The sequence below is a fragment of the Carya illinoinensis genome, chromosome 8 (assembly GCF_018687715.1).
Source record: "Carya illinoinensis cultivar Pawnee chromosome 8, C.illinoinensisPawnee_v1, whole genome shotgun sequence".
NCBI lineage: Eukaryota > Viridiplantae > Streptophyta > Magnoliopsida > Fagales > Juglandaceae > Carya > Carya illinoinensis.
The window spans coordinates 523,464-535,996 of NC_056759.1; the positions used below are offsets into that span (position 1 = coordinate 523,464).

At 34.0% G+C, this 12,533-nt stretch overlaps 1 protein-coding gene across 1 annotated transcript; it reads right to left on the reverse strand.

Annotated features, from left to right (window-relative positions):
• Positions 1-1,934: 1,934 nt before the first annotated feature.
• On the reverse strand, positions 1,935-4,026 carry LOC122318267 (beta-amyrin 6-beta-monooxygenase-like). The gene is made up of 3 exons (XM_043135490.1): positions 3,012-4,026; positions 2,584-2,771; positions 1,935-2,496 (listed from the first exon to the last, which is right to left on the reverse strand). Exons 1-3 carry the CDS (start codon positions 3,961-3,963, stop codon positions 2,197-2,199), a joined length of 1,440 nt encoding a protein of 479 aa, XP_042991424.1. The 5' UTR covers positions 3,964-4,026; the 3' UTR covers positions 1,935-2,196.
• Between the last annotated feature and the right edge of the window lie 8,507 nt (positions 4,027-12,533).

The window sequence follows — 12,533 nt, forward strand, 5'->3', positions numbered from 1 at the left end:
TTCAAGTCAAGACTCCTTAACAATGACTTTCTTGTTTTCACGCCTCGCTCTGCTCTCTCCAAAAGAGCCTCCCAAAATCCACCCCCTCGACGATTCCATAGTCAACCAAATCTCGTGATCCAGCGGCCAGCTCTGATTCAGTTACCTTCTTCTCTATTTTGATTTTGAGTAAGTATCTTGTTTCCTTACACACACATATATGTTTTTTTTAATAAGTTTGATGGTACTCCTAATTTTATTAATATATAGTTATTTCTTATGACAAATGAATATTTTTTACAATCGGTGTAAGAGTTTTGATGATTATATAAATATCAAAATCAAAGCTCTTGTAAAAACTTTTCATTCTAAAAAAAAAAAAAAAAAAAAACCTATTACTTTCTTACATTAAATGTTCCAAAGTATCTATTATAAAAGTAACGCAAATATCTAAATGAGCTTTTTCCTTCTAAAATTTGGTAAACTATATTTATCATTAACAAAAATTCCATACAAATTTCTAGGTAATTGTAAAATAAAATAGAAAGACATAGTAATACCTAAAGTTTCAAGATTAGCTAATCCATCTACGACATCATTACTTTCTATGTATATATGATGCACATCAAAACTTATAAACTTGTTAAAGTCAAGTGTATCCTCCCAAATATTCAAATACCTACAAGAACTTTTTCCTATTTTTGTACTAATTAACTGCCAACAATGCATCCGACTCAATAATGACATCATAAAAACCAAGCTATTAACACAAAAAAAGACCAGCTTTAACTGCAAAAATCTTTGTAAAAACATTTGAACCAACCCCCCAAATGAATGGAGAATCCATATATAAGCTGCCCGCAATGATCTTGAATAATACCACCACAGCCAGCAAGCTTATGATTGCCATTTGAGGTTTTATTGATATTAAGTTTCATTCTACCAGTAGGGGGATTCAACTAGCGAATTAAACTAAACTTCTTTGGTTTAGTCTTCAGCAATGGAATTCTCAAGAAATTTAAAATAGAAACATCATCCAACCTTTTTATGCCCCTTGATGGTTTAATCATCAAATTTAATTTATGAAATCATTTCACAATTTTTCAAATAATGCAAGTAGGCTTGATTATACCTTCATATTTGGCTGAGTTTCTTGCTAGCCACAATTCCCAAAGTATTAGATAAGGAACTAGTTGAGCAGCTATATGAATTTGATTTGTCTCTTGAAAAACCAACCACCAAGTTAGCAATTTATCTATTCACCCCAAAGTTGAAAGATTTAAGATGCCAAAAATATGTGAGAAACGATGCCATATAGATATAGCAAGATCAAAATCATTAAAAACATGTAAATCAAACTCTAGCCTCGCAGCCACAATTGCAATTCACCGAATTTGAGATTCAATTATTTATGTTCTGCAGCTGGTTGGCAGGGAAACAAGCTTGAAATTCTTCAAAATCCTGTATAGGCTGTATTGATAGATCATGTTCTTAGTTTTCCAATAAAGCTAAGAAGTGGAGGTGATGATAGATATTAATGGAAGCATACAAATCATGATGGTAAATTCACTACTTAGTAAGTGTGGAACATTCTTAGAAACCAACGTCCTTCTTGATTTTTTGCTGTTTAATATATTTAGAGTAAGAATCTTCCACCGAAAATTTCTATTTTTTAATAGAAATTATGAAATAATGGGCAGCTTTGGACATAAATGTTAAAAAATATGCGGGCAGCTCAAATAAGAGACACCGCGCGTATTTCTAGTAGCTTCTATTAATATTAATTTTATGGCCTTGAGGCAGGCATCTGCAGAAGGTGTACGTTTGTCTGTACGTGTGTTCAACTTCGCCAAAATAACGATAGCTGGAGATCACAGGCATGCACTTCACAAAGTTGTCGCGGCATGCATAGAAAATGTCTTACAACTCAATATGAAGCTGGTGCACATGTCATATATAAAAGAACATGATCCAACATTAATTATAAGACAGCATAAACTTGGTAGGATTCAGAAATCTAAACATTCCAGCGGTTCATATATATATGGATATATAGAAGCTTTATGAAATAAGGTTTCATGATTCCTACAGCAAAGAGCTGAGCAATGGGGGACGAATAAAGGTTGGTACTTTCCATCCATATATATAATGGCATTGGAAAGTAGTTTGTAAAAAGTAAAAGGGTCGTAGACGAAAGCTCATGAATCAATCTTGATTCTAGCATTCAGGGGGGTCCAGGCGAACCGGAAGACCATTCTTTGGAATGGGTGCCAAACCATATGTTATTTTTTCACTTGGATTTACTTTCTTGAATTTAAATTTGATGACGGCATTATGCATGAAAGTGAGAATTTGTAATCGTGCATATTCCTTTCCCGAACACATCCGAGGTCCTCCCCCAAATGGCAAATAAGTATATGGCTCAGGCCCCTTTCCTTCAAATCTCGTAGGATCAAACTTTTCTGGATCAGGAAAATATTTGGGATTTTTGTGGGTTGAATGCACAGTTGAGAATGTCTGCATGTAAGAAGACGATAAAAAAAGGTTAAATTCCTAAGTTTATCATGATTATATTATCTCCCAAGCTAAGTAATTATTACATACCTTCCATCCCTTGGGAATGGTAAAACCAGCATAAGTGAAGTCAGCTGTGACCTCTCTGAATGCTCCTTGACAAGGTGGTGTTAACCTCATTGTTTCACGAACCACGTTCCAAGAATACTTCATCTTCCGAATGTGATCCCAATTAAGCAACTCATCTGAGCCCTTGGACTTCGCTATCCGCATTTGTTCTATTAGCCAAGCAAATCAAAGCATTTCATCAGATTAAATTACCTCATGTGTGTGTGTCTATATATATATGTGTGTTCTATTTTGCAAGAGTCGATGCATATGCATATTTAAAGTTTGTCTGGTATTGTCATATGATAATTGAAGTTAGGTGCCTTTAGCTCATCGAAAAAAATAAAGTTAGGTGCCTTTACGTCTGCAATTTGCACTGGAGATATCATGATGAATGCCTACATATATACCTTTTAAGATCTCGTCGTAGACATGGGGAAACTCTGCAAGATAATTCAGGACGAACGTAATTGCCGAACTTGTTGTATCGCGGCTGGCAATGAATAAACCTGTAATCCTAGCAGCGATCTCCTTCTCCTCCTCGATTCCTCCGCCTTTCTCATCTGTTACTAAGAGCATGCGATTCAACAGGTCTACTTGTGCCGAACCTTTATTCTCCAAGAGCTCCATTTTTCTCTGTCTAATGATGGCTAAAACCTTCTCGTGGATGACTTTCCCAGCTTTAACTGCACGATTAAAAGCTGTACCTGGAAGATTTAAAGGAAGGGAAATTATGCCTTCCGCAAGAAGATTGAAGGGATTCTCTAATGTGGTTACATGCTCTGGATCTTCAATATTAAGAAACAGCCGACAAGCCAATCCAAAGGTGTGCTTCTTTGATAGTGGGAAAACCTTCACTTCTTTGTAAGGAGACCAATTTGCATGCAAATGTTCTTTTGCCATGGAATCCATTATCGGTATGTAATCTTGTAGAGCTTCTGGTTTGAGAAATTCATGGAGAAAGTCCAGCCTTTCTCCTTTTCTAGAATAGTCAGAAGGAAAATGCAGTGTCTCACGCAGAGACCGTGGCCACCATGCGCTAACATACTTGTTCTCACTTGAAAACAAGAACTTGTTCCCAGAAGGGCCGCAGAACACAGCAAAGTTCTCCCCAAGCAAGGACGTTCGGAACACGTCCGACGAGTATTTGCTCATTCTGTCAGTTATGAACTTGTCTGGGTTGCCACTTTTGCTGGCCATGGCATAATCCATAGTTTCACCTATGATATTGATAGGCCATCCTTTTCTACCGAGTGGAAGCTTTGGAGAAATGGATCTGTAGCTGTAATTTCGGAAGACGAGAGTAAGAGAGACGCACAGGATTACAAGAGGAAGCAGAAATGATGCAGAAAGATACTCCATTTTTCTCTATCTAGGTTAGAGAAAAGAAAAAGAGACTTTAGAAACTAGAGAAATGCTTTATCATGGATTTCTAGATCGACAAATAGTTGTGTTTTTAAATTTTTTTAATTTATTTAATAATTAAAAAATGACTTTTAATGGATTAATATATTTATTTTATTTTTAAAAAAATATCTAAATATATTTAAAAAATATAAAATAAAAATTTATAGCGGTGGACACGGCACACTAGTAGTACTGTCCTATATTTCAATGTTCCGTCAATTTTTACAACTAAAAATGGAAAAGAGAAAGCAAATTCAAAAGAGAACTGCTACATAGGCGGTACCAGTCTCTATATCTCAGTCCCTGCTGAGGGAGATTATCAAGGAAGATTGTCAAGGAAGTAGTGAAGTAGGATGTAAGTTGCCATCTAATAAGTTTCTGAGGAGTTAAATGCAATTAAATGTTATTTCAAAAAAAAAAATAAAATAGTAGTTAAATGCAAAAGTATGACAGTATTCACTACATGAAATTTGGTTTTTTATAGCGATTTTTATAATGTTGCAAATAAATTTCCTGCAATAGATAACTTTTTGCAACGAAATATAAGCCCTTATAAGTGTTTGTTGCAATAGGTGAATTTAACATATGCGGTTACTTAACTTATTTTTTTGCAACGTTTTTTTCTTTTATAAAGGCAAAAGTATGCGTTGCAATAAGAAAACATTTATTACAACGGATTACTATCGTTGCTAATGGATTGAGGCGGCAACTTGCACAAAAATGAAAAGATTTTCCCCCCGAAATCAAACCCACTCTGTTACCGCGTGTCTCCTTCTCCATTTCGACTTACTTGCCCATTTCTCGTACCATTGTAGTGTCCACCCACCCTTGCACGGCGAGACCTAACCTTCACAACCCAAGCTTCTATTCCTCCACTTCGTTAGCCTTCCCAGCGAAAGCTAGGGTCGTCTTCTCCTCCCCATACAACTGGGTGCCGTGCGATTAGGGATTTGGTAAATTTTGATTTTTTTCAACGATTTTGACCAAATCGAAGGTGGACATTGTCGACCGAGCCTTCTCTGCCATTTCCTTCTGGTAAATCAAAACTTCCCTATCTTCCTTATCACCTTTATGTCACTTTCTCGGGAATTTAAGCTCTATGCAAACTCTCTCAGGTATGGGTTCATGTTCGACCGAGAGTCTACCCGCAAGGAGCTCGGAGACTTGATTGAAAGTCTCTGCCACGAAACACTGGTTCTGCTTCTTCTTCGCCTCCCCATTCCTAAATGGTATTACCCTCTCTCTCTCTCTCTGTTCAAATTGTGGGTATTCTTTTTTTTTTTTCAATTTGATAGAAAACTTAAGCTATTTGGTATCTCAAAAAATGGTTCTTTTGCTATTATCTGATTTTGTTTAAGGAGTATCACAATATATTGTGATGGAAGTTTAGGACGAGCTTGAATCTCTCTCAAATTTTGTTTGCCAATAATAAAAAAAAAAGAATAAAAAAAAAGAATAAAAAAAAATTGTAAGGGATGAGCTTGAAGTGGGTATTATTTGATTCGCAATAATGCTAGAGTTCTATATATAGGATCTCACTGTGCAATAATATACACTGCAATAATGTATTCTGAGAGATTTTGTTACGGTCAGAATTTTTGTATGATGATCTTCCACTTCCCTTTTTTTTTTCATATATTACTTGTTTAGTTGAGTGTATAACCAAGTGGAGGGAGTGTATAAACAAGGGAAATTTGCACAACCTATTGCTTGAAGAGGTTGTGCAATTTTTCTACTCCATTTTGCTCCAAACATTTAAATATTTGTTGTGATTTTAGTCATCTCTTTTTAGTCCATTTCAGAACTTCATTTTTGTGTGTCGAACTCTTAAAAATCAGTTTGTAATTGTGAGCTATGTCCTGGAGCAAATAAGAAAAGTGAACAGCCAAGGATTTCTCCCAAACTTGTAAGTCTCTCTTTCATAAATTTCTACTTTTGCCACTAGTCCATCTCATTCTCTCTTTCATAATTTTCTAGTTTTGCCACTAGTCCATCTCATTCTTTCTAACCATATTTGTACAACTTAGAACTATGTTTTCCTTTTCTTTTTTAATTATTGATCATGGTAGTAGCATAAATTAGATAATGGTTGCTGCATTTCATTCATTTCCACCATTGAGACTATGTTAGGCACATAGAACACAACCACCTTGAGAGCCTTGGATGTGTTTCTTTTTATTTTTGATTCATGTCTTCTTCTAGCTGTGTTAATTAATATCATAACGATTTAAGAGCATCCTCTATTAGTTAGAACCCTTGTAGTGTGTCACAGCTTGAAGTCGCTTTTGATATTTGTTGTTTTTGGGTGTTATCTTTTGATATGGGGTTATTAGGACGTTGAACCAAACAATACTTAAAATTAAGTACTACTTTAATTAAATCATATACTATTTATCTTTTCTAATATTGAAATCTATTTATTTAATTTGTCAAGGGAGGTTTTGGATCAAGAATGTACAACATACTTGTCTCCTGTCCCCACCTTGTTAATTCTATTGGAATATAAATGTACGTACTTAGGTCGAGAGATAAGAATATTGATCAGTACATTTCTAGTATACATATCTATAGTCGAATGAAGATTAAATTACTTCATCTAGTAGGTCAAGTGTTCTAAGAGCATTAAATTAACTCCTTGCAAAATATTGTCATTCTCGTAGGAGCCTTGCTTGTATCAATTTTGGCATCTCCACTTATATTGCCAAGTAAGTTGCTGCACTTGCCAAAGATTTATGGTTAGTTTTCGGTGAGTTATTTGAATACTTGGGAAAAATCATGTGAGTTTATTTATCTTAGATTGGAGTGAAAGTTGTTTATGTGGAGGTGCTGCACCATCGGTAACAATGAAATCTATGAAGGTCTTTTTCTTTTTAATTTTCATTTCAGCACTTCCTTTATGCTTTTTTTATGTGTGTGATTGAAAAAGGGTCTATTGTAGTTACATGTGGTTTTGACTCTTCATATAAATCTTTTATAAAGATTTTCTCTGTTATAAACTGAATATATTGGTCCAATATAGAAGGTTTTACAAAAAATCTCTTACTTCTACTATTTTATAGCAAATAGTAGAAGGTTTATTAATTTATAATGTGCACATAAAGATCCAGAATAGGTGATACAATTTTTTGTTATGAAGCATCAGATAACCTGCACACATGATGTCGAATGCATGAAGGAAGTATATAATATCTTTCATTAATAGTGGCTAAACATAAGAGCTCTCTATATAATATCTATATCAGGAGAAACATAGCAATATTAAACCTAGCCTACTTAAGTACTAATTTTCAGGTTTCACTTAACAATCTGTTTCCCTTCAAAGTTAGTACTTTCCTATAATCACTTTATTTTCTTTATCCATGACTTTCATCTATCTTCCATGTGGAAAACTGAATAGGCCCTTCTTGGACAACAGTCACTACTTGGTAATGCTCATAAGAAAATTACTACTTGTTAATGGCATTATACCTCTCTCGGGCTGACCTGCTTTAAAAGCCAAGTTGGATGATATGAAATATGTGCATGCCAAACCTATACACAGTAAATTGATGGATACAGAGAATGTTTTAGTTATTGTCATTCCATTTTTTTTTTTAAATTGCCTATGCATGTGTTTGTGTATGTATAATGTAACTGTGGCTATATAATGTAAATTACACAGCACGCTAGCTTTTGATAAATATTAGTTCAGTTGTTATATGTAGCTTAGCTCTTGTGTTGATGAATTGGACCCTGTGTATCTCTTTGAGTTTGGCTCTTGCCTATGTAGTGATTATAGTAGGATATCTAACGCATTAGTTACGGCACTAGTGTTTATGGTCGACAAGCAAAACACCTAGCATCTCCATTATTAGCTATGGCTACTTAGGTATCTAATTCCATGAAGTACTTTAGCTAGCTTTTACATCCTTTGCCTTCCTAGTCGCTTACTCTTTTGAAAACAATCATTCTTAGTTTCAAGTAATTTGTTTGCAGCCTTGCTTGGCAACATGTTATGCGGAGTAGTCTCACTTAGTTGAGATAGATTTGGATTTAAACATCTGGCAAAATTAACTTTTTGTCTATAAGAGTCTTAGTAATGAACTCTCTATCGAGATACTGAAGGGAGGCCCCAATTGATAGAAAAAACAGAGGAAATATTGTTATCTGTTTTCAGCAATAATTTAATTCTTGAGGGAAAAAAATATGCACTTTCATTTTGTTTATAAGTGCACTTTATTGATTTGCTTTTTGTTTCTTTTTGGCAAAATCCTGATAGTTTTTCTAATCTTATAGTTAATTTGTCATTAGAAAATAGGGTATTTAGTCCAAATATTGTTAATCTAATTGAAAAAAGTATTAAAATGGAAGTATATATAGATATTCAAGATGATGATAGTTGGACTAAATACCCTATTTTTTAATGACAAATTAACTATAAGATTAGAAAAACCATCAGGATTTTACCAAAAAGAAACAAAAATCAAATCAGTAAAGTGCACTTATAAACAAAATGAAAGTGCATATTTTTTTTTTCTCAAGAATTAAATCAGATTGTGGCTCAGTCAGTGGCTTTGGAAGGCGGATCTTGCCCATCCTTCTTAGACTTTGCAATTAGTGGCATAAACTTCTCTTTCTTGTCATAATTATATGGTATACCAAGACTAGCAAATCCTCCAGAGACAGTATCAACTTCTTTTGAAGAAGCAGTTTTCTTGTCCATCCCATGCCCCACTGAATCATGCTTCTAAGAAACAGAGGCCTTGCCGGGTAGCTTAGACTGAAAACAAAGGCCCGAAAAAAGATATTAGTGAGCAAAGAAGATCAGACGAATGTACGTGAGTGTTTCTGACTTGATATCTTTTTATTTTCTTGAATTTCAAAAAGGCATTAATACAATAGCAATGTTCAAAGAGAACCCCACAGACTATGGTCAGTGCTGATACGTGCCCACAAGTCAATATATTGTAACGAGTGCAGTAAAACTCAACAAGATTGGCAACAGTAGCATTACAACAAACCTCAAAACTTACTTACAAACCAAACTTTGGCACTAAATAGAGGAAGTAACATATTTATCAGCCACCTGTTGTAAAACATCATGCTTGGACCATTCCTTTTCTATGGTGTTGCAAAAGGAAAATCCACAAACTTATACTTAGCAATATAAATCTCATGTTAACAGCCTAAACCCATTACAGCCCAAGGAACAGAGAAACGCACCTCTTTAGCTTTCTTAAGGACTTCTAAATAGTAAGCATGGTATTGATTAGATGGCAGAAGGAACGGAAATCTGAAAATATTTTTTATCCAAAATTCTTTACCATTTCTTAGGATGAACTCAACTATCTTGTCAACAACTCTCTTTAAATCAGATGGAGACTCCATAATAGGAGCCTCAACCTTGGATGTTCTTGGCAAAGACATCTGTGACTTGTCCCCAGCAGTCTTGGTATGTATAAACCCACTATATTCAGTGTTCATATAAACTTAAAGGTAGTAATTCTGTTCCATTAAACTTTTTCACAGGGACCTGGAGCACCTCATATTTTCAACTTTGTATGTTTTGGAACTTGGCTTTACAATATGAAGTGGTTTGTTAGTGAAGGGAATAAACATTTTCAGCCCTTGAATTTCGCCTGCCTTATTTTTTTCTGTATTTTCTGTATTGATTGTAGTGCATCCAATAATGCCAACCAAAACCTCCCTCAATTTTTAGAAGGGGGACCTACTAGAAGATATTAACTTTATTTTTTTATTTTTTGGGTGGTAACATGCTAAAAGAATATTCAAGTGAGATTTCTAGTATGCAGTTAAGATCACCATTTTAGCACTAATTTCTGTTTCTTTATTAATCTCTAACTCTTTCCCAGCATGCAAATATCACTTGTCCATATTAGCCTTTGTAGGTAAGAATTGTTATGTATGTATCTTCTTGGTACACATGTTCTTCACTGTTGGACTAGAAAGTATTCTCCAATAGGTGATACACATGCTTCGGTTGGCTTTCTAGAGAATAATTCTGGTTGTTGTTTCCCAAACTTTATTGATCTACTTGTGGTGATACACATGTATTATTGAGTGGAGAAGTAGCTGGCCAGGCGTGAGTGTCTATTAAAGTCATTTTTATTCTTCATTAAATGTAACTTAATTAAACACTTTCTGGGAGTAGCATATGCCTATCATAGAATTTGATTATGGTGTACAGGCCAAATGTATCATAGTGCACTGGACTGCTTTGCTTTTTGTTTCTTTTTGGCAAAATCCTGTTAGTTTTTCTAATCTTTTAGTTAATTTGTCATTGGAAAATAGGGTATTTAGTCCAACTATTGTTAATCTAATTAAAAAAGTATTAAAATGGAAGTATATATAGGTATTCAAGATGATGATGATCTGTATGAAACTAGGAAAACCAATTGTGAATTAGATGTGGGACACCAAGGAAGACAATTCTGAAACCAATTGTCTCTAGTGCAGATCAACATATTTATGTGGATTTATTCACAGTTTTTTTTTTTTTTTTTTAAGTATGACCATGTTGTCATTGAATTCCAAGAAAGGAATCTGGGCTCATATATTGTTGCAAATTGTTAGCTTTGTCTATTCTCAAATAATGACCTCAGGGTTTATCCTTGTTTACCATTTCAGCTTCTTGTGCATACACCCTGACTTACTCATGAAGAATTTTATGCACGTAGCTTCTTCAGTTGGTTTGGTGAAACTCAACAGAAAGACATTTGGCATGCTTCATGATGAGGTAAATTGTGTTCTATTATTCTATTATAGGGTTTTGATTTATTTTAGGCTTGATTTTCTATTTTTAGAGTTATCCCATGTTACAATGAAAAGATGCAGCTTCTTTTCTATGATTTGGCATATTACCATGAAAATCAAGATCGGAAGTACATAGATTGAGCTTTTCTTTCTCAGATATTAATTAAATCAAAAGTACATAGATTGAGCTGGCCTGCAATGAGAGATTATCCAAAGGTAGAGAACAAAAGAATTATAGCAATTAAAATAGTACCAGATTTCCTTAATTGCTAGAAATCAGGAGACTCATGGCAAAATTATCTTGCTTACTGGAAGAAGATGAATAGATTGATTGTTTGATGAGAATTTTTGTAGTTTACTACATTCTTAATAAGATGATCTTTATATATCTTTCATGTAGAAAACTGAATGACCTTTATTAGACAACAAGCATGCTATAGTTGGAGGTGGCTTTGCTGGAACATCTTATTCATTTTTGCAAAGAATAGGTGCAATAAAGGTATGTGTTGGATGATTAGAAAAATTTTAGCAGTACTTTGAAATGTATCAAACTACCCCTCCGTCTATATAAATTATAATGTAAATGAATTTATAATTTGACTTAGGTAAGGATCCTTGAGTACTTTGTTGTTATTTTCTATGTACCCTTTGTATTATTAAGTAAAGGGAATTAAATCTTAACTGATCTACTAACTTTGTTTCTAATACAAGTGAAAAAAATTACTGAAACTGTATGTTTTAGTAGTAATTTTTTTTTAATTTTGTAATTAAGTATTTGCAAAGATTTTTAGTCGATGCAAATAGGTCAAAATTCGTCACAAATGATCAGTTTCAGCGATTTTAGTCCTTGAAAAAAATGCAAAATGCAATAAAAGAAGCAAGCGTTGTTTTTGATATTGGGTATTTGCAGCACTTTTTTATTTTTTGCAACGATTTTAGTCCTTAAAAAAATTTTAAATGCAACAAAAAAAAACAAGCGCTGCTTCTGATATCGCACATTTGCAGCACTTTTTGATTTTTTGCAGCGATTTTAGTCCTTGCAAAAAATGTAAAATGCAACAAACAAACCAAGCGCTACTTTTGATATGGCGCATTTGCAGCTTTTTTTTTTATTTTTTACAGCGATTTTAGTCCTTGCAAAAAATATTAAATGCAATGAGGGAAGCAAACGCTCCTTTTGATATGGGGTATTGCAGCACTATTGGAAGTTTTTGCAAGGATTAAAATCGTCGAAATTGCTTAAAAGCAACGATCTTAATACGAATTTCATAACCTATTTCCAGCGTTCTATTTTATACTTTGCAACGAGAAAAAAACACTGTAATTGATATCAATTGCAACGTTTTTTTGATATCGTTGCAATTGATCAAAAAAGAAAGGATTACATCGTCGAACGTGCAAGGAACAAAAAAACGCTGCAATTGAGATATTGCAGCGTTTTTATGTAGTATTTGCAACGTTTTTTAGCGCTGCAAAAGGACAAATTTCTTGTACGGCCAGTTTCGCTGGCCATGCTACTATAGAACAAACAAATCACAACTTATTCAAAAAAGAAAAATTAAAAATCTTAAAATCCTTAACTTGTGATAAAAATAAAGATGATTCGATGTAAGACTCAAATTGTCCTCTCCTTCTTAGGGTGAGGTTTTTTCTTTCTGTAAGAGTTTTGATCTCTTAAGCTTGACTGGTTTAAAGAGGAAAAACTAACGAGGATCTAGCAAAACAATGGAAAGAATTTAGCCTAACGGAGAAAGAAAAATAGAAAATAACCT

Coding starts and splice junctions, on each gene's coding strand:
- LOC122318267 (XM_043135490.1), bottom strand. CDS start 3,963: ATGGAGTATCTTTCTGCATCATTTCTGCTTCCTCTTGTAATCCTGTGC. Junction 2,772..3,011: donor CTACGACGAGATCTTAAAAG/GTATATATGTAG, acceptor CTTGGCTAATAG/AACAAATGCGGATAGCGAAG. Junction 2,497..2,583: donor CCATTCCCAAGGGATGGAAG/GTATGTAATAAT, acceptor TCTTACATGCAG/ACATTCTCAACTGTGCATTC.